Genomic DNA, 23,168 nt, shown 5'->3' with positions numbered 1-23,168 from the left:
CCTGTAGACAGGGATGTGAAAATTAAATTTTCAGAAGAAGAAACATGTGTCTAAACTAGGCTCAGATTAAAGTGGAAGCCTACTCGAAAACATGTTTCTATCGGTGAACTATTAATCTTCTGGAGTTCTCCTAATCCAAATAAAAATGTGTTTGCAAAGAGATTTGGGTTATTTAGGTCAGGCTTGGCTTTATATTCAGCACATCAAGCTGCCAGAGGACGTGACACACACATGTTGCATAAGGTAATGGGATTTTTAACTAATAAGCAGGAAATACATGGCAGCAGGAAGTTGGTTTATGGGGAAATTTCCAGACTGGTTGCTGATGATACAGAAGAACGGCTTCCTTGCACTCTGGAATGGTCTGAGACAAAATTGTTAACATGTGAAGTTCTTTCTGGATGTAGTCTTTTTTGACAGCTCTTGCCTCTCCTCCTCCCCCAACTACTTCCTTCCACAAAACACTTTGTGCTTTCATAGTCTTTCCTTCTTTTCCTGCTCAAAGCTTTCTCCCAGTAAGGATATAAAATGCAGCCATAGTAAGTAGATAATTTCATGATTAACAGTTTAGAGCACGTGCCAGGCAAGGGTAGTTGCATTTTAGTCATAGTTACCTACTTAAACTACATCAGTGGCATTTTAAGCATGAATGGGAGTAAAGAGTGTTTTTCTTAGCAGGGTTCTTCTCAGTCTTAAAGATCGCCCCACCTATGTAGCTGTTTATTCTATCCATGGATAAGGAACTCACTCATCCCAAATCAAATACTTAAACAAAATTACAGCCATTGGCTGACGATTGATGCTTCTACAGATTAGATGATACCTAAACATGGAGGGGCAGAAGGAATTAGGAATCCTTAATTATTAGGATTAATTAAGGATTAGGAATTAGGAATCTTCAAACATAAGCCAAATCAATTAACACGCTCCTCGGATTCCAACCAGTTAAAGTTGAAGACTTTCCTGAGTTCCTCAATTCTTTTGTCCATCACTCCCCTGAAGGGAATAACCTCTCCTGTCATTATGCACCTACTTCACTTTATAATATTATAAGTAGCTTTATTGGGAACACCTGTTACTTCCCAAGAGTTGTCCTGAATGAGCATTTTGCGTTAAAAAATTAAAACAAACCAAAATAAAATGGTTAAGAAAAAAAGAAACATTATATATGTAAGTTTTTGCTTACAACCCTGAGCTTAAAAAAAAGGTGAATAATGGAAAACACTCCAGCTCTAACAAAATTATTTACATGTACACTATGTGTGTGTGTTCACCCAATGTGTAAATTGATTAACATAATCAAGTATCAATTTATAGTCAATCTTATTTCATCTCTACCCATCTGACTCCCCACTCCCACCCCCCTCACTGGGTTTTGTTTAAAGCATATCAGACAATTTCATGTTCCAGTATATTATTAAGAAACAAGAATTGTTTTTTTTAAACATAACCACAACACCACAGCCGTACTAGAACAAAATAAGAAAAATAACCTAATATCACCAAGTATATAGTCAGTATTAAAATGTCTCTGATAGCCTCAAGAGCTTTTTTAACAGTAGCTAGTTTACTTGAATCACGATCCAAAGAAGATCCAAATGATGCATTTTGTTCATGTTTCTTAATTTATAGGGTTTTCTCCCCATTTATTTGCTGAAGAAACTGGATTATTCGTTCTGAGGAATTTTCCATATTTTTTAATTTTACTGATTGCATCCTTGTGTGTGTGTGTGTGTGCGTGTATATGTGTGTGTTTGTGTGTGTTTTAAACATATGTTCTCTCTTCTGTTTCCTATAAATTTTTAGTTAGATCTCCAGGCTTGATAAGATTCAAGTTTGATTATCTATCTATATATATTTTAAAAGTAGGTCATCAGTGACTGTATATTTCCTGTTGCATTACATTGGAAGCTCATATATCTGGTTGTCTCTATTTTTACAACTGTGAATTTGCTTAGTGGGTTCAGATGGTATCAGACTGATCCATCCAGCACTAAGTTGCCCATCGGCCTTTCAGTTAAAAACTTTAACAGCAACTGGTAGTTATTGCCCCGATTTATTGTTTCATTAGGGATTGTACAATAGTTATATTCAAGTTGCAATGTTCTTTCTGTATTTATTGAATAGAATTATTTGAAAAAGAACTTTCCCATATGAACTATTTGATTATCTTGAGATGCATTAATGTAAAAATGGCCTATCCTTTTTTTTTTTTTGCAGGGGTAGGGGTGGTGAGATTTATGAAAGTTAGTTTCTTCATATTGCACGGAAATTTCCAGGCAATATGTATTAACTGTACTTTGCCATCCAGAGTCAGGAAGATTCAGGCCCATATGTAGAACTTAGAATTTATTCCTGCTCTCCAGGACATTGCACACATGTCTAAGTGATCTAATTTCTGTTCACTTAAAATATAAATTATTAAATCTAGACTTAAATATTGGTTTCTTTTTTTTTCTAGGTCAATCCGGAGATCTATGTCTGAAAGCAAAGTATTTGGTTAGTAATTCATAAGATTACTCATGCAAATGATAAGTTCTCTTTCTCTAAGAGTGATTTTCTGCTGCTAATGCCATAAAACAACAGAAAGTAATGGATGAAAGTCAAATTGATTTGTCTTTGAATTTTATAGAAGAAATTTAAAAAAAAGAAATGTGGTTCCATTCTAATTTTAAATGGCTAAGACAAATAAACCATTGATTTATTCAGAATAATTTCCTTTTATATTAAAAAAAATAATTCTTTTTGGCTTATTGGCTGACTATCTTCCAATTTCCCAACTTTAGCTTGGAAGGTCCATGGTCAAGATGATCTCTTAGATATCTTTTCATATCTAGGAATCTAGGAATGAATAAAAAAGAAATAAAAAATGGTTGAATTATGAAAGACTTTCCTCAGCATTTCAAGCACCAGAGCTTTTCTTCAGTTTCTGTGGTTACAGTACCCATAGTAATAATAGGGGCAATTGGCTTGATTTGTATTTTAATTTTAAAGTAAATATCTAATTATTTTTAGAAAGTTAATGGAAGATATCTCTCTTTCCTTTACAGAATATAGAAAAATAGAATGTTTTCTACTAATTATAAAACATTTGTAGTGACAAAACAACTGGATTATTCAGTTAATAATTCATTTTTTATGCAGTTCATCAAACTGGTGGGTACCCTTTTTCCCCAGCAGCACCTAGAAGTCGGATGCTCAAATCCCCTTTTTCCTCTTTTCAAAACCAGGTTCCTGGATAGGGTATGAAAAGCACACTCAGGCCAAAGTCATGATCACCCGTGGATGCATCTACCAAGGGCATCTGCATTTTAATTGGGTCTGATATTCTTCCAGTGGCAACATCTACAGGGGCTGAGTCCCATCTCATTAGTCAAGGCCCTGTGGGCAGTAGTTGCTAAATATTTTGAATACTAGCCCTGATTTGAATAGTGCATGATCTGAAATAAAAGGAAGTAGTCAGTCTTTTATTTTCCATTTATATATGCCCTTCTCATAGCATATTCAGTTTGTGCACGTAGGACTCTAGATGTGTCCATGCTAATATAATTCTTGATGATCACCTGCCTTCTCTGTAGTCAAATATGAGAGCAAATACTGACTTTCAAAACAGCACAGCATGCTGAGTTTGTGCGATGCTTTTGTCGCATTATTTAAAATTTGCTTCATCGATGGTGTGATACAGCATGTGGGATGATTAGTCTTCAGTAAACAGATTAGAAGGGATTCCAGTTCTTTATTCTGGTGCAGTTCACTTCTTTACAACATGTCTAGACCCTGCTCCACGTGTTAGAAGGACAAGTCTGGGAAAATCATGGTTCTCCCAGTCAAGGATCTTAAGCGTTTCTTGAAACAACTCAATGTTCTCTCTACACGCTTACTTAATCATTTTGTTAAAAACAGTGAAAAGGGCTTCCCTGGTGGCGCAGTGGTTGAGAGTCCGCCTGCCGATGCAGGGGACACGGGTTCGTGCCCCGGTCCGGGAAGGTCCCACATGCTGCGGAGCGGCTTGGCCCGTGGGCCATGGCCGCTGAGCCTGCGCGTCTGGGGCCTGTGCTCCGCAACGGGAGAGGCCACAACAGTGAGAGGCCCGCCTACCGCCAAAAAAAAAAAAAAAAAAAAAAAAAACAGTGAAGAATGTGGAGGGTGGAGCTACTTTAATTGATGTATAAAAAAAAATGGTTATTAATTCAAGAAAAATACTCCAAAGAATAATGTAATCAAAAGCTATCAAGTGGTATTTCAGTAGCAACCTTCTACCATCTATGCTTGAGTGCTTATGTAGTTTATGGAAATAAATGGGAGCCCACAGAACATCTGGGAGTGTCCATCAGGGACCAGAACTCCCCAGAATGGACCACAATGCTTTCTTTTTTTCCCGCTGCGGAGCACAGGCTCGGGACACACAGGCTCAGCGGCCATGGTTCACGGGCCCAGCCGCTCTGCGGCATGTGGGATCTTCCCGGTCTGGGGCACGAACCCGTGTCCCCTGCATCGGCAGGTGGACTCTCAACCACTGCGCCACCAGGGAAGCCCCACAATGGTTTCTTAACATATTACTTACCAAGTTACAACCGTGTGCTGAACTTGTTTTGGTATCAGATTTCTTACACAGATGTTACCGTGAATTCTTCTAACCAATCTTCTGCTTTGCTTTAGAGGGAAAAACTGTGAATGACACAACTTGGCAGGAACCCAGCAAGCCTGAGAATGATTCCCACATCAGAAGACTCTGTCAGCTAAAAGGTAATTGCTAAATTTAGTTCAGCTGACTTTGCATTTTCCCAAAGCAGTTTAAAGGGCAGGTAAGAAAAATTTACATCTTTCTTCATTAAAATAAGCAGTGCACTGTGGTCTACTTAAAAAGGAAAAACTAATAGAATAGAATGTATACATTATTAATAGAATATATACGTGTGTGTGTGTGTGTGTGTGTGTGTGTGTGTGTAGATACACACAGACATGCAAAAAGGAAGTAGAATGTAATTAAGTTGCCTGTTGAAGCAAAGAATCAGTTGCAAAAATATTTGAAAGTCTTTAATGTCTAAAAGAATGCAAAAATATATTAACAGTTGTGATTTTTAGGTTTTCTTTAAGAATTTAAGAGAAATAAACTTGACTATTAATGCAAAATTATGTCATTTTATGATTTAAAAAATCCCAAGAAAAGCAAATTAGCAGTCAGGTATAGGAAAATGTATTAATAATAAAAGACTTCATAATTAAAATTACTTAACTTTGGGAAGGTAATGAATAAAACAGAAAGTCGTAAGAGTTCAGAAAGATGAACAAGAACATAAAAAGCTGATATGCTTGGTATTCACCTTCCAATGTTACTGGAACAAGAAATAATTGCTCATATTAGTTATTGATTATTTAAGAGTTTCTGATTTTTAATTTTAAAAGATTTTTTAATATTTGGGGACAAAGGGAATTATAATGTATTTTTATAGTCAGGAATTTAATGGTTTGATTATACACTCTGTTCAGATTTTGCCTTTTGAGCTCCATGAAGGAGCTCATAGATTTACAAAGTAATTATTTATGAAAATAATCATTTTCCTTTGAAATATATCAATTTTATCCAAGATTGAATAATGTTTTGGTAAATAGTTTTAACTTAATTTTTAAATATTCACAGATTTCTCCATTATAAATAAATAAATAGGTGAAACATTTTGGGATTATTTTAGATATTTTCTTTTAATTATAGGAAATCTTTTATTAATATTGTGTTTTGATTGGATTCTGTCTTCACCTCATGAATGCTAGCTGTATTCATTCACACCTCAGTTAGTTAATCAAACATTCATCCACCCATCCATTCATTCATCCATTTCTTTAATAAGCACGTGTTACTTTTAGATTATTGTACATTAATCTGTGAATAAAGAAGGTATAACTATATTACAGATTATTTTTAGTCATAAATTTTGCCATAAAACTCTTCAAGTATTCTGTTTTCTTTAACATCCTTTTTGTAAAATGCTGTGGGGTTTGTTTTTGTTTTAAATTTAGCAGTAGTAGGTAAGTAATTCTATTATAGCTACACTGACAAAGCAGCAAAAAATCTTGGCCTGAGTTGAGGTGCTTCTGATTAGTGATCTTTTCATTGTCAGAGAACAAAAAAGAAAGCCTTTAAAGAAGACTTTTCAGCTTTGATATTTCTCAGATTTTTAAGCACCCCTGTGTTCAGTCTGTGTATGTGTGTGAGTGTGTGTGAGTGTGTGTGAGTGTGTGTGTGTGTGTGTGTGTGTGTGCATGTGTGCCTAAGAAGTTCAGCTGACATTTCAGCAGTACCAGCTGAGTCACAGGACATTTCTTAGGGATTAATGCTGTGCTAGAAAGAGTTGATGGCCTGAGACCAAGGCTGTCGGTTCCATTGTAAATTGTAGGGAGACATTTAGTGGGAGAGGGAGAGCCACAAGTTGTGGACTTGAATTTTATGGGTGTAGTAGTTTCCCTTGGAAGGCTCAGAGTATTTCTAAGCAATCTGTGCCCTACATATCAACCTATAATATTTCTCTCTCATTTTAAGCACTACTATTTAGCTGTTAATTGCATAATTACTTAAGAGTGGTTTACTGGGCCTGAGGATAGGCAGACTGTGAAGTTTACTGAGGTGAAGATAGGTAGGTCCATTGTTGTTATCACCCACAGCCCATGTTTTTATTGAACACTAATGATGAAATTGTAAAGACCATCTTTCAATAAAACAGAAGAAAACCTATAGGGAAATGATAGGAGTGACATAAACTCCTAAAGAATCTATTACATACTTCAAGAACCAAAAAAAGTCCATTCCTCTCAATTTCAATATCAAAATGGTCTTTCCACATGACACAAGTTATATTAACAGCAATTCAGTCCTGAAGAGTATTGAGCCTGATGAACGAAACTGCCACAGGCTATATTTAGCCAAGGATTTGTGCCTGGTATTTTAATCCATAAAGATATTCACATACCCCAATAACATGATTATGTTATGTTGCTTAAGACAAATTTTATCACAATAGTTGAGAGCCAGAAGCATTTTTAGTTTATGTAGTCCATTTCCTTCTTCTAAGAATACTTTCATCTAAATCTACATCTGTGATACTGAGACTACATCTGTAAAATACATGCAGTCTAAATTGGGTTCTCAGGACTTTACAACTGAAAGCTTGGCATGATTTAGGTATCAAGGCAAATTAACCTATAATTCATGTTAATTGTTTTATTTTTAGCATTCTAAACAGGCAGAATATTCATAATATTCATTTTAGTAAAATTAAAATCGATTTTAAAAATCTTTAAATTTATTTTGGCCTTAGTTTTATGGGGGGGGGGGGAAAGCCTGAAAAGAATAAACTTTGAAATCTATGAATTGGAATTTACCCAAGATCAAGTTATGATTTAAGTAAAGATATTTTCAAGAAGAGGGTTTTCATTATTTTATACTAAAAAGTACAAAGAATAAAAACAAAGCAAAATTTAAAAAATGGGAAAGGAAACAAAACGCACTTGGAGATTTAGAGATTTTTTTCAAATGGTGTTACTGTGATAGACTATTCCATGAAACAGAAAATATGTGAAAATAATTGGCTATGTTTGTAGAGGATATAAGGGGCTGGATACATTCAGGAAACATGGTTAGTGATGGAAGGAAAATTAACTCTACTCATGCTGCTGCAAAATTATTTTTAAAATGAATCCTCTTTACGTATGATTTTGATGAGATTCATTATAAAAACCACATTGGTAAAGACATTAAGACCTTCCAGTTTAACACTGGAGTTACCATTAGTTTGAAATATTCTTTCTGGAATTCTAGTCAATATCATTATTTGGCCAGCCTTTTCAGAGTAAGCATAAGCATATAAATATTTCAGTTTAACCTCTCGAGATCTTATTCAGTCTTCTTCTTTACTGGCTTGATACCCTCATTTTCAAGATGGTGAATGTATAGAGTCACAGGTGCATTTACCGTTCTGCTTAATTTTCAGGGACCACAATTTGATTGAGACATTATTTCCCAAGAGCATGTACTTTAACTCTGTTTAGACTGGACTACATGAGGAATGACAGAGAGAAGTCTGATCTCACACCTGAATGTCTGCTTCTGATGTGGGAATAAACTTCCTAAGCAAAGGCTGCTTGCCACGGCAGGCCTCTTTTATTTCTAAGGAAGCCTTTCTGAATTGAATGACAAGAACACTCTGAGTTCTAGTGTTTTATACAAATGAATCTTGGTATCCCTTCAATTCTTTAGGAGAGTTCTTACTAGAATTATAGTTACATGAGTATGGTCCGAAGTCTAATTTCCATTAGAATCACCTAGAAGCTGATTAGAGATATTGCTTTTTTAATCAAATCCCCTTTTTTTTTTCTGCATCTGCATTTGAAGGGTAGTTGGAGTCTGAATGTTTATGCTGGAATATACATTCTTATGTACACTGTCTTTTGTGACCCGCTGATGTAGTTCATGCATGTACAGATAATCTATTGCTACAACAAACCACCCCAAAATGTAATGACATGAAGCAAAATGTTATTCGGCTCATGGATTTTGCCAGTCAGAGATTCAGTCAGGGTAGTGCTTCACAATGTCTGAGGCTTCCTCTAGGAAGACTTGAATGACTGAGGCTGGTGGCTGGAGTCATCTAGAGGTTTCTTCACTTACATGTCTGGTACTTGTCTGGGATAACTTCAGGTTGGGCTCAGCTGGGACTGTCAACTGGAGAACTAATATGTGGCCTCTCCATGTAATTTGAGCTTTTCCCAGGCTAAAGCCTGGGTTTCAGGAGGGAAAGACATGAGAGGGAGCTTCACACATCACACAAGGAAGTGTCTTGAGAGTGAGTATTACAAGAGGCCCAGGTAGAAGCTGCCAGCCTTCTTCTGACCCAGACTTAGAGGTCACAACACATCACTTCCACTGCACTCTCCTGTGACAAGCAAATCACTATGGCCAGTTCAATTCAGCAGAAGGAGAATTAAACTCCATTTCTTGGTGGAGGAGTGCTAAGGTCACATTGCAGAAGAACATGTGCTATGGGAGATATTGTTGTGGCTGTCTTTGGAAAATATAACCTGCATATTGCCTAATTCAACTATTGCCTTTGTTGCTGCTTCGGACCAAATTGCTCCTATCTTTATAAATGTTTTTGGCAGGGTAACATTTGGGAGGTTAGAAATAAATGAAATGCGTAAGATTACAAAACAAAGAGTTAATCTTCATAAAATGCCATTTTCCTGGTGTCCCTTTCTTCGTCCAAAACCCTCATAAATCTCCCATTTTTTAAGCAGAGGCCACAAATGGGTAGTTTTGGAAATAAATTTATTTTGAGAAAAAGCTTGTTTAGGCCGTACAGTATTTTAAAAATCAAGAAATTTTACCTTAAAATTCATATATTTATACTCTATTGAGAAACATGAGGGACATTGCCAATCCTAGGTCCAAAGTCTGAGGTGATTTCTGTTGAGAGAGCTGAGAACAATGGCTGCCCGTTAGCAATGGCAGACAGACCTTCACCTCACCACAGATCTCCCAATGTCTCCTTGACAAAATTCACTTCATTGAGTTAAATTACTTATTTGCCTTCTGTAGATGTTTATATTTGCAGCACTGGTCTCGTGGGTTATGTCCACATTCCTCCACCTGGCACTCAAGGTCCATTGCCATTTGGCCTTACTCACCCACCCAGGCTCACCTCCTCTTGTGCAATATCTAGAACTGCCCTCTGACGTGACCAATCTCAATTTCTACATTTAATTCAACATGTTCCACTTATTCCACACTATAGGCTAGTGTTCACAGTATTGCTGCTGTATCTAACTTTTCCTTTTCTTCTGCCTTTCCAAACAATCTCCATTCTTCAAGCTTCCACTGGGGCCCTGCATCTTCTGGGAGTACTCTGGGTCCTGGTGCTCTCTTCCCACCGTAGTGTATGAATCACTCATCTTACTGCCTTGCACTGTTATGGAAGTGATATAAATGCATTGTGCCCATCCCTCGCTCTGTGGCTTCCAGATTCGAGAGTACAGGAGTCTACTTCACTGGTGTTTTCCTGAGCCCAAAAGAGTAATTATAGAGGGAGCTCTCCAAAATTCAGTTTCGAGGGATCACAAAAAAGAAAAGAATTGAAAAGGAATATAGGAACAGAGGAAAGATTTTTTTTTTCTAAGTACAGAAAATAAATTTTAAGAAAAAGATGTAAAAACTCTGTTTCTACCATTCTGACTGTGTGATGGCAGATCTTTCTTCAAAGAGGCAGATCACAAAACCAGCTCATTTTAAAATTTCAGCATTTTCTGGAGCCCTGTAGTGTGGTGACTCTGATGTGAAATATTAACTAGGTGGTGTAAATAATTCTGAGACTGAGCTGTGAATTTAATATATCTTTTAACCATAGCTATAATGGGGATGGGGGGATAAACCTGCTTCTGTTTTTCACTATGCGTGGAAGGTAGGCCTTGCCTCTTCCTTCCTCCCCCTCAGAATACAAGAATGAGGAATAGTGGAAACTTGAAGTAGTAGTAGTGACTGGAAGTAAAAGGGAGTGAAGGTGAAAGAAAAAGTCATTGGCCTGGAGGCCAGGTGATTTCTGTGGGTCTCAGTATCCTCATCTGTAAACTACGGGGCTTGGAGTAAGTGATCCATGAAGTCCTGTCTTCTTTTAGCGCACTGTGTATGTCAGATTTATATAAATGGAGCCCGTTTTACAGGGCCTGAAAGGGAAATGCTGCTATCTTTTGAAAAGGTTTCATTTAGCTGCAAGCAAATGGATGACACACTCCAAAGCTTTTACCAAAGCAGGCAGAGAAGAATTTCAACATAAATAATTCATGTTGAGAAGACATAAGCTAATGAAGCTCAAAATGCCAGGGATGGAAAGCGCGGTTTAACAGAAACAAGTGAGGTGATAACATTACCTCATAGCATTTTGGAGTTAGAAGTGGTTTAGTAGCTCAGATGCTACTCTTTTATAAGTGGGAAGGAAACTGAGTCCCAGAAAAGTTCCATGGCTTGCTCAAGGACACAGCTGGTCAGAGGCATCCTTTGTTTTTTTTTTTTGTTAAATTTCTATTTTACTTTGATTGGTTTCTTATAAGAACAGTGTATCTTTAAGAAAGTAAACATTCATGGTCTAGTCAATATAAGGCCTTAATAGACTAAAGAAAAGTTTTTAGGTATTCAATTGCACTTAAACTTCTTAAATCTTGTAATTTCTGATAATCTCTGTGTAACGCTTACCTCTTTTCATAGATCTAAATGAAGATGATTTTCTTTTGAGTAATAATAGACATACTCTTCAAGGAAAAAAACTCCAAGGCATTTCTTATCAGGTAATGTAAATAATCAACATTTACACGGTGTTTGGTGAAAATCATCTTGTTATAGATGTGTACGTGGTGTACAATACTTAGCTTTGTAGCTATTTTGTATTTAGTTACTGCAGGCTGTTTTGTAATTCATAGGCTTATGTCTCTGTGAATTGGAATATAAATGAAAAAATTAAATGATGATGAGTTAATAAACCATTTTGATTATGCAAAACATCATGCTCTATAGCCTCTTGATAAGTAACTCTGAACTTGATAAATTAATATACTGGGATTTTCTCTGGCAAAACCTGTGCTAAGTGTTTAGAACTCTCTGGCAATCTTCAGTGAGGGGCATGTCCCTCATGTTTTATGCTTGATGTAAAAACATATACTGTGATTTCTGACATAGCCCTTTAAAACTTGCATTAATTAGCCCAGGAGTTCAAGCAATTAAGCATGTCTGAACCTTGGGCCTCCCTAATAATAACAACATAGCATTAATTAACAGCCAAATCATTGCTATTCACCCTGTAACAAAAAATCATATATGAGTCAATAGGGCCAACTCAGTCATCATACTGATTTTTGATATTTTTCTGACAGCCATAGGGTTCTCTTTAATCATTCTGATGGTTTTATTAGAAAATTTAGAACTGACCTTCCTCAGCACAGTAGATTGATCCACAGGCAGATGGTAGGTAGCATATGAATTATGAGGGGTTGATTTGGTGAGGAAAGGGAACTCAAATTCCTAAATCCAGCCTGATTTCTGAGGCTGTCGGAGGTCCTCCGATGAGTTAGACAGTGGACCGTAACTTTTGATCAAGCACAGCTCCTGCTGGCTGCTCTGATGCCGCCAGAGCTATAGAACTATGCTCCCGAGAGAGGGCTGCTGCGCCAGCTTGCACTTCGCCGGGAAGTCTGTCAACCAATGGGTTCTCCTGCAGTGTACGGTTGAGAGCTCTGAAAACAGACAGGGCTCTGCTGGAGTCTTAGTTTGGCCCTCGTAGCTATATGACCTTGGGCAATTTACTTAATCTCTCGATGCCTCAGTTTTCATCATCTGTAAAATCAATCTATAAAGAACCTATATCTCATGGCTGTCATGAGGATTAAGTGAAATACTTCATTAAAGCACTTAGCCTCATGGCTGGCATTTAAGAGATGTTTTTAAAAATTTAGTTGTTGTTAGAGAGCCTCGTCTCTTCTCTTTCCCCTTCCTTCTCCTCTTACTCTTTGCAAGAATTTAATGACCCTTTCACAAGCACAGCTGGTAGATTATCTCTGAAACATGCAGTCTCATCCTCCCAAATTTAGATGAGCTTAAGTGAAACACTGTCTGATAGCAAGGAAAAAATAACAACTGGTTTATAGTAAGAGCTCCCCTGACATGTTTTGTGCCCAGAGGAATTCTTCTTTAGGTCTTTAGTAGAAAAATAGAACTATCTCTTAGAAATAAGAAAATGATATAGAACATTCTTAGACTAAAGGGTTGAAGGTAAATCTTTAACACCAAACTTTCTGTACAGTTTAATTGGCTAAGAAATGATTCTTCTAGAATGGTAACCGTTCAAATGTACTATGTAGTTTATCACTAAAGATTAGTTGAGGGAATTCATACCCAGTGACAGACAGGCAGGAGCTATCTAATCTAGAAATCTTCATTTGAGAGTTGGGAGGTGATCTTATCTATCTTTAATATCCCTCTTCTTATTCACAGTAGGCATTCAGTTGAGCTTAGTTAATTAAGAAACACTTTTTCTGTATGACAGAATACTTCAGTGTAACAGAGTATTATTAAATATTAAGCAGCGCTATGAAAATTATTAATATATTAACTCCTTGTGACTGAGGAAAAGAAAAGTAGAAGCAGTTTACCCTTTGAAAGATGAAGGAGAGAGGGAACCATTCTCTGGTGAGAAGGGGAAACTGGCCCTTTGGTGGAATCTATAAGAATGGACTTTGGCACAGACTGTCGCCTCTCATCATGTGAGCAAATGACTTACCAGAGCATCGTTTCTCCAAGTGTGGCCTGGGGACCATCTATATCAGAATAACTAGGGTATTTTTTAAAAATGCAGATTTCTGGGCCACACCCCGGTCCAACTGAATTATCATGTCTGAGGTCCAGGAATCAGTATTTTTATGTGAGTTTTCAGAGGAGGCTCAGTACATGAACCATGAGACTCTGGGAACCAGATAGTTGATGAGAACTTGTCTGCAGACTTGATGTCTCACGTATTTTCACTTTACAAGCCCCAACTAGGTTCAGGTCTGGTCTGGGAAGAGAACAGCCTCCTGGAAAAACCAAAGTTGAGAGTTGTTCCGTATTACAGGAATGATATGCATTCATTACAGAACTTTTTAGAACTATATAAAAGTAGAAAGGATCAAAATACTGAATAATATCTTAAAAGGGTGAATATATTCATATCACTGGCAATTTTACTGAATATAATTAACATGGGATAAATTTCATAAGATGTAAAACATATTATAGTTATTATTACCCTAGGACCATGCCTACAAAATATATTTTGGACAATACAAACATTCAGAATAAAAGATTTAAACATGAATTGAATTTCCAGCCAGAGTACATTCAACCAGACATGTTTCCTTCATGTTCTCAAACTGAGAAGATGATCTCAGAAGTAAAAGAAAGTACAAGGAACCAAGTGGCCGGAGTGGGGGAAGGTATTTATGGAATGCTTTCTCTGATACTGACTTTACTCCGTGAATATTTTTGCCTGCTTGGCCTGGGATTAGTTTGTTGGAGGACCAGGCTTGCAGGAGAAGTGCTCAAGGGGAGAGTTTGAAGCAAAGCCAGCTGCCTGGTACTGTGATCATTATAACGACCATAAAGAACATCTTGCGGCAACTTGACTTCCAGCCTTGATTTTTGTATCCTTGTTCTTGTTTGTTCTTTTCCGGCAGCATTCAGTTGATGGCTCAAACCTTTTGTAGCATATTGAAAAGGGTATAAAATATGCAGTAATACGGACTTTGGGCTAATATATTTTCAAAAATGTTTCATGCCTCATTTCTCATGTAAATTCTTTGGTTGCATTCAGCCTTCAGAGCACCATTCATATTCATGATATAGAAGAAGGATAACATTTATTACTTTCAGTGCTAGTGGTATTCAGCAATGTCAAGTACCTCCAGCCAGGAATGCACCAAAACATTTTCTCCCTGAGCAACTTCCGTGGAAAAAGTGTTGCTGAATGAATGAATTTTTTAAATATTAAAATAAATATTTATATTTATACACAATATATTTATAAAATATATAAATATATTTATTATATATTTACATATAAATATATAATAAAAATATATTTTATTATATCTATTTACATGTAAATATATGTTTATATTTTTATAAGAATATATGTATATTCCCCAAAACCTTAGGGAACCTAAGGTTAGAGTGTTAGATCACTCCATACGCTTTCAATCAATTTCTTTTTTTCTTTCTTTCGCGGTACGCGGGCCTCTCACTGCTGTGGCCTCTCCCGTTGCGGAGCACAGGCTCCGGACGCGCAGGCTCAGTGGCCGTGGCTCACGGGCCCAGCCGCTCCACAGCATGCGGGATCTTCCCGGACCGGGGCACGAACCCGTGTCCCTTGCATCGGCAGGCGGACTCTCAGCCACTGCGCCACCAATCAATCTCTTTCTTGATGTTCTTTTCTGTGGCAACTGTAAGGATAAGTATTTGAATTGTCAGCCTCCCCTGCAGTTAGGAGTGGTCATGAAACCCAATTCTGGCCAATGAGATGTAGTCAGAAATGCCTGGGGAGGGCTTTCTTTTTTGAAAAAAAATAAAGCAAAGCTTCATGAGGAGAAAGCTTTGTTCTTTGCCCTTCACCCTCCCTGGAGCTGGAACTTGATATCTGCTAAGTTAGCAGCTATCTTGCAACCCTCAGGGCAAAAGGCACATGTTAAGGATGGTGAAGCAGGCAAATGTGTGGAGCATTACTCATCATTGACATTCTTGAGTAACTGCATCAGCATTGGACCGCCTATGTCTGGACTTCTTATTGTGTGGAAATATAAGCCCCATACTTGTTTAAGCCACTATTGTTAGGTTTTCTGTTCCTCAAAGCTGAATGTATTCCTAACTGATATACTTTATTTTTAAAATGGTTACTTCTGCTAATACTGAATCCTAATTGGTTTAAGATATTAGACCCAAACTGTGCTCACAGAGTTGGATGATGTCTGGAATCAGCTCTGACTGTACAATCTAGACTAGCCTCCTTCAATTCTCAAGCAGTGTAATCACCATCTAGAGTTGGGAGTTAGTCATTTAGTCTGTAAGATGAAAATTAGATTAATAACAAAAAATCTATGGACTACATACAGTTCATTGCCTATATATATATACTTAAAACTGTATCCAGTACAGCACAGCATTGTTGGGAAAGGTGTGTATATTAGATCAAAGCAGAATTGCTTTTTGGTGAGCTTAACTGAGGTCATGACACCAAGTGACTAGGGAAGAGCTTTAAGGTTATGCTGTGATCCTCTTGTTAACAAGCAGCAGAGGCAGGTCCCTCATTAGGTTTCATCAGACAACTTTTCTGTGGTTCTAAGCAAAGTTGTGAACAAACCATAAGGCAGGAAAAAAAAAGAGGCCAAAATGACAGATTATTTAAATAGCTCCTGAAAGTGTCAACTAAAAAATAGTCTTTACGTGTGATATGATCACTTAAAGATGAACTAATGATGTTGTGCATTGCTCTTATTTTCAAGTACTTTCTTCTCCATTATATAACTTTAGCTACTATATTATCTGTTGCTGCATAACAAATTACCCCTAAATTTAAGGGCTTAAAACAGCAAACATTTATTATGCCACAGTTTCTGTGAGTTAGGAGTTTGGCAGTGGTAAAGCTGGGTGATTCTAGCTCAGGGTCTCTCATGAAGTTGGAATTAAAATGGCATCTGAAGGCTGCCTAAGCCGAAGGAACTGCTTCCAAACTCCCTCTTGTGGCCGCAGCCAGGAGGCCTCAGCTCCTTGTGGGAGGAGCTGTTTGGAGGCATCAGTCTCTCACCATGTTGGACTTCGCATGGGGCTGCTTGAGTGTCCTCGCAGCATGGAATTTGGCTTCTCCCAGAGTGAGTTGTCTAAGACACAGAGTAAGAAGGAAACCAAAATGCCTTCTAAGATCTAGTCTCAGAAGTCAGATACCATCACTTCCAGCTTATTTTATTTGTTAAAGGCAAGTTATTAAATCCAGCTCATACTAAGGGGAGGGGACTTATGACCCATCTTTTGAAGAGAGCAGTATAAAACAATTTGTGGGTATATTTTAAAACCATCAGAGCTACCTAATAATATTTTGAGGCTACAGGTGGAGGTGGATTCCTGCATCCCAAGACCAAGATTATAACTCATTTCACAAACAGAGAGAAGTAGAACTCTATTTGGTAGCTAGAATAGAATGTAACCTCTTTTTTTTTTTTTTAACTTTAAGACTTTAAAGACTGGCTTTAATTGGTATTAAAAAACATTGAATGTTATGTAATGTACATTTTTGTCTCTGGTGAAATGAAGTTAAAATCAGACTAGATCTTATTTCAGTATCCAAAGTGATACTCTATCTATCTATATTCCCTTTTAAAGCAAGGAAAAGAGTTTAAGCAACCTTCATTTTAACTTTTAGTTTATTCACAGAAAAGGAGATGGCTGGTAGTAACAAATGAATTTTATGAATGAGCTGTGTTATCTAGCCAGGTTCTAATTCTAAATATCTGTGGGCATTTTCACCTCTTGATCATCTTAAAAGGTTGATAGGAATTATTTGGGTATTTCTCAGTATTATTCTCATTTTTAAAAATTAATTAATTTATTTATTTTTGGCTGCGTTGGGTCTTCGTTGCTACATGCAGCTTTCTCTAGTTGCGGTGAGCGGGGGCTACTCTTCACTGTGGTGCGTGGGCGTCTCATTGTGGCATCTCATTCTCTTATTGTGGAGCATTGCCTCTAGGCACGAGGGCTTCAGTAGTTGTGGCTCACGGGCTCTAGAGCACAGGCTCAGTAGCTGTGACGCATGGGCTCAGCCGCTCCACGCATGTGGGATCTTCCCGGACCAGGGTTCGAACCCGTGTCACCTGCATTGGCAGGCGGATTCCTAACCACTGCGCCACCAGGGAAGTTCCAGTATTATTCTCATTTTTAAAAGAATGATATAATTTAAAAAATGACTAGCAAACATATTCTGGTAACTTAAACTGTGCCAAACTAGTTGATATCTTTAAAAGGGAACACAAGCCTGAAAATGTGGGCCTAATTCTTTAAAAATCCACATGCTACACTCAATGGCAAAATAAAATCCAATCACTCAGTACTAGTTTCCATCACTTCAGCTACTCTGTCAGTTTCTACATTTTGCCTCTTGGTTTTGGTCTAGAACTTGTGGACTTCTGCCTAGCTTTGGTTACTATAAAGTAACCAAACTTGCTTTACCTTTATATGAGTCATAACTCTTGACTTTGGACTTGTTTAAACTCTCTGTGCCTCAAATTCATTATGTGTAAAATGATGCTAAGAAAAACTTCTTATGATTGTTATAAATATTAAACGAAGCAGCATATGTATACTACCCTTAGAAGATATTCAATGAACATTTATGTCCTTTCCCTAAACTCTTCTTAATCCCATTTTAAGACTTCCCCTCAGAATAAAAGTTGAAATTCGTGTCTGTTTTCTATTATAAACTCTATCCAGTGCCTTTTGCTGTAGGCTTGTGGTGCCCTGGGTAGAAACCGTGCTTAATGCCGGGTACTTGGATTTTTCAAAAGAGTAGAAGTTGACAGTAAGGACCTTACATTGACAGGAACCAAGCATAATAAAAATATCCTGTGCTATTGATGCAGGAAGGGGAACCTCTTCCAGGGCCCAAGGATGAGCTCTTGTCTAACACTCAGAAATGAATTGCCCGAGGAGACACACGTGCTGACAAAACAAGAGACTTTATTGGGAAGGGGCGCCCGGGCAGAGAACAGCAGGGTAAGGAACCCAGGAGAACTCTGCCACATGGCTTGCAATCTCAGGTTTTACGGTAGTTGGGTTAGTTTACTGGTTGTCTCTGGCCAATCACTCTGACCCAAGGTCCTTCCTGGTGGCGTGAGCATCACTCAGCCAAGATGGATTCCAGTGAGAAGGATTCTGGGAAGTTGGTAGGACATCTGGACTGGAGTCTCCTCTCTCCTTTTGACCTTTCCCGAAATCTTCCCATTGGTGGTAGCTTGCTAGTTCCACATTCCTTACCAGGATCTCCTGTTGTAAGATAACGCATGCAAGTGGTTACTACGTTGCCTGGCCAGGGCGGGCGGTTTCAGTCCCCTAACACTATGATGCCAGATATGACCCAACTCCAAATGTATATTTAGTTTGAGTTTAAACTCCATCAGAGTTTCAAAGAGAGATACCCATTATGTACCCAATGATGGAGGGCATTAAGGGAAGAAGAAATAGACGGCTTCATAAACCATTTTTCTGACCCTAACTTTCTTTCTACCAAACTTCTTCTGGGCTTTGGACCGTGTGTTGGGACTTGAGTAAGTGAGGGGTGGGGAGTGAATTCACTATACATATAATGTATATATACTATATGTACATACGTGCACATACGTATTCATCTTTGTATACATGTATGTAACGATCAAGTTACCGATGAAACATTAATCACTGTACTTTGATAATGTGATAATTTTGGTTGAGGAAATGAATCCTTTCCCAGTTATTCTGGTATCTTTGTACAGTTTTGTTTTTGTTTGTTTTAAAGAATGTCAACATCAATCTTCTTTTCTTTTTTTAACATTAAAAAGGGTGACATTTGAATGTTGAAGTTCTTCTCACTCCCAAGACATATTAAGCCTACTGTATCATATTTAAGTGGTTTCTCCATCTCTTTCCCAATAATTTTAATGCCATGAGCATTGTTTTCTATAGTTCTTTGTTACATTTGTTTTCAACTGGCACATGGAAGTGTTTTTAGAGAACATAAAAAGACTTGTCCTTATTGAGAAAGTTCCTGACCCAAGAGAAGCATTTCCTTCAAAGAAGGATGAGTTTTTAATGTAAAAAAACTTTCCCTAAAATTTAGCAATTTCTCTTGAGACATGGAAAACTTTTTAGTGTTATAAAGTATATCACCTTTGTGTGCCAACTCTCTCGTATGACATTGAAATCCTCAGATCACGTCAACCACCTTCCTTTCCTTGTTGAGCTATTGCTAAACAGAGGTTCAGGGAAAGGACATGTTTTAGCAGGTATGGAAACATTTCCAGGACACTCATGTACAGCAGCAAGTCTTGTAATATTATGGGCTTGAATAGACTGTAAATCCTCTTTGCAGTTCTTTTTCCAGATTGGCTTTTGGGAACACTATAAGCTAAATTATACAACTTTCCTTGATTATTATTTCCCAAGATGTAATATAAATTTGCAGAGTCTGTGGCAAATAACCATCTATAACAAATCATTTTCTTTATGTAGGTACAAATATAATAGTTTCAAGATATCTCCATTTATGGCCCGCTCTTCCCAAAGATAATTAACATGTTAACATCTAAGTTTCTATAGTTTTCTTCTCAACAGTACTTTTTTGTCAAAGGAATGATAGCTGTGATAGGTAGGAAGAGGTGATGGAAAGGTACTATTTAATTATTACTTCTATTCCCTGAAAAATTACTGTACCCTACCTTTGCTGTTTCCCATGCCTTCTGAGTTTTTAATGACTAGTTAAAATATCAAAGAGCTGTGGGGAGAAAAACAACTGAATCTCAATGAATACTAGAAGGACTTCCCCGATGAAAATAAGGCTATGCGTTTGGGAAGACTAAGAGATAACTTAATTAGAACAGAATCAAAAGAACTGGATCAAAGGACCTGGAGCTACCACTGACTGTGTTCTTAGGCTATGAAATTCATATTTCTGTGCCTCAGTTTTCTCACCGTTAAGGTGTTGGACTAGATGAATACAAAGGCTTTTTCAAATGCTAATAATCTGTGATTAATAGTAGCTCATTCCCACTTTTTCCTTGATACTCTTCTGAGGTCCAAGAGTTTATATAAGGTAGCAAAATGGATACATATATAACATAATGTCCCTAAACTTATTTGAGCAGCAATGCATTCCTATGATCCAGCTCCTCATTTTGCAGACATATAGGGAAGTGAAGTGGCTTGCTCAAGTGCACATGTCTAGTCACAAAGCAGAGCATCACAACAGAGCAGTCACTTATCTGCAGTCCACGGCTGGTTCTATTAAACCAGGTTTTCCTGACACTTTTCATTTATTTATTGTGTATGTTAAATTATAACTCCTAGGTACAAGGGTTGTATTTTTTCTATGTAATTTACTATACCCATAGCTCCTTATAGTGTTAGGAATCCAACAGGTGCTTAAAATAAATTAATTAATTTGTATACTGGCTCTTAAATTTCTTATCATTCACATTTTTTGGTCAACTAGAGACTGTACCCCCCCCCCAAAAAAAAAGAAATGTGCTTATGAACTGTTCCAGAAACTTCTTCAAAATTTCAAAGCAGAGGATATTACATGGAAGTAGGAAAGATATTGCTTCTGCAGCCTTTCCCCTTAAACCAACACAACCTCATTTGCATCTCTGACTTGTGTAATCCTGGCAGCTTCCAGATGGCTTGGCAGTGTCTCCACGTTAAAAGATAGACCGCAACCTACGGGTCAATGAGCAAAGAGCAGTCTTGGCTACTCATACAGAAATGGGGAGAGATGACTGTGAACTTGTAACTTCCTTGCGTCTTAGAAAATAGAGCCTAGATGACACATTATTCCAAAACCAGAATTATGCACCCCAAAATCTGCTTGAGAGGGAGAAGAAGGAGCCAGAAATCTGTTAGAACTTGAGTGGGTGATTTGTATTTATCTAGTGGGATAAGCCTGTTACACAAAGGCTTTATTAGACATGCTAAATTACATTGCTTAGCTGTTCGAATGCCTGCTAATCCTCTAGGCAAATGCATTTCCTTTCCGCACCTTACTTGGTGCAGTCTTTCCTGTGAATAACCATCACATTTTATTTGTATTTCTCATATGACACACATTCACCTTTTCCTCCAGATGTATTTTTCACCAACTGTTCAGTTCCCATATATTTATTAAGCATGTTAGAGACCGGGGTTGAGATGTGCAAAACAGCTCTGGAACCCCAAAGAGCTCACCTTTCAGGGGAAGGGACAGACACAGAAACTTAGGTGACTGTTTTCTAAAATCACTCATATTAAGCAATGAGCATCACAAGGCAGACAAAATGTCTTATTCTCTTTTGTGTCTCCCAGAGGTTAGGTGCTCAGTAAATATGTGTTGAATGAATGAGTAAATATCTTATAAGGCTTCTAGGAGAATATATTCTATTTCATTAATTAGTGTAGGCACCTGCCTATTCATTCAATGACTTTTTTTATTGTGCCCAACCCTATTTTAAGTGCTGATACAGTCTTCATTTCATTTCAATTTCTATCACAAAAATAATACATTTTCTAATTATAATTATGTAAGTATATTTAACATCAACATGGCAATTTTTCCACCAGTTATTTCTTCAATCAATGTTTCTTTTGTGTAAATGAATTATTTCCAAATTGTTTTTTTAGCTAGTTGTAGTTCCAAAGAAAGCAGTGAAATAAACCTCTGAGATGAAACTTGTTTGCATTGATTGATTCTAGTTCATAATCCTCTTGGTTTTATTACTGTCCATTGAGTTACTAAATGTTAATTGATCATTGTGACCTTACAAATTATCTTTTTAGAGTATGTTTTAGGTCATAAATAGAGAGTAATCACTTTCACGTGAAAGAGAATGGAGATACAGTTTTGGCAGAAATAGATTTGATTAAAACGAACCTATATTCTTAATACATTTTTAAAATTATATACTTTCTCCCAATTATAGAAGTAATATGTCTTCATTGTAGAAAACTTGGAAAATGCCGAGTATATAAAGAAGAAAGAAGGCACTTAGAGGGGGGTTTATACTTTTTATACAAATTTGCATTCTGATTTTCCACTTAACAGTGTATTGTGTGCATTAACAAAATCATTTCTAAAGCCCTAAGAATTGGCAAAATTTGAGTAAATATGTGAAAAGTCATAAGACTACGAGGTTCAGAGGAATCGTCAATGTAAAATACATGAAACTACTTGAAGTTTCACTTCAGGGTGTTCATTAAAGCTTCCTTTAAAAAGAAACCAAGATAATAGGTTTTTAAAAACCTCTATTTCCGCTTTTGAAGAAATTATGTGCTATAGATGTCAGGTGATCTGGTTTTTTCCATTTGAATACTTGCTAAAGAGATCACTAGGAGGAAAAGTTTTCTAAATCAGAAATTAAGAACAAAAAAAGAACAAAGGGAAATTATTTTACTTCATTCAAGGTCTATCATGTTACTTTCCAACTTCCTTTTCATTAGTAGCATAAACAGATCGCAGTTCATACAGTTAGATGATTTGGATTTACTTAGTCTCCATAAGCCTCAGTTTCTCCTGTGTAAAAGGAAGGGGATAAAATTAGAAGAGATTTAAATTCCCTGGTAGTGAAATACATATATGAAAGAGAACACATGTATAAATATATGTGATATTAAATATTCATATGTATTATATATAAAGACATATATAAAAGAAGATATATATATTATATTATATATATATGAAGATAGGCCTATAAATCTATATACCTGATACTTATCCTCTATATTGGAGAACCACATTTAACTTATAAATCAAAACCCTGAGTTTGGTTGGTCTTAATTTGACCATCAATACCAGATAACTAGTAACTAGATAATTAGTTGGTTCCTAAAAATC

The 23,168-nt window shown here is 37.0% G+C and overlaps 1 protein-coding gene and 1 long non-coding RNA gene across 4 annotated transcripts in view; one reads left to right on the top strand and one right to left on the bottom strand.

Annotated features, from left to right (window-relative positions):
* The window catches only part of SAMSN1 (SAM domain, SH3 domain and nuclear localization signals 1), a 455,109-nt gene that overhangs the window by 343,304 nt on the left and 88,637 nt on the right, over window positions 1-23,168 (top strand). For both annotated transcript variants that reach the window (XM_067739225.1, XM_067739226.1), the window contains 3 exons: window positions 2,462-2,499; window positions 4,660-4,746; window positions 11,249-11,328. In XM_067739225.1, coding sequence (XP_067595326.1) covers window positions 2,462-2,499; window positions 4,660-4,746; window positions 11,249-11,328 — 205 coding nt within the window. The remainder of the gene's footprint in view (window positions 1-2,461; window positions 2,500-4,659; window positions 4,747-11,248; window positions 11,329-23,168) is intronic.
* Window positions 11,266-23,168, bottom strand: part of LOC137225332 (uncharacterized) — a 195,385-nt gene continuing 183,482 nt past the window's right edge. Inside the window, exons 12-13 of one of the 2 annotated variants that reach the window (XR_010943781.1) lie at window positions 22,726-22,844; window positions 18,270-18,595 (exon numbers count right to left, since the gene is read on the bottom strand). This is a non-coding gene — a long non-coding RNA (uncharacterized lncRNA). Of the gene's footprint in view, window positions 13,606-18,269; window positions 18,596-22,725; window positions 22,845-23,168 lie in introns of those variants that run through there. The other variant, XR_010943782.1, reaches the window with a different exon arrangement.

Source organism: Pseudorca crassidens, chromosome 5 (genome assembly GCF_039906515.1).
Source record: "Pseudorca crassidens isolate mPseCra1 chromosome 5, mPseCra1.hap1, whole genome shotgun sequence".
NCBI lineage: Eukaryota > Metazoa > Chordata > Mammalia > Artiodactyla > Delphinidae > Pseudorca > Pseudorca crassidens.
This window is presented reverse-complemented; position numbering and strand designations above follow the sequence as displayed.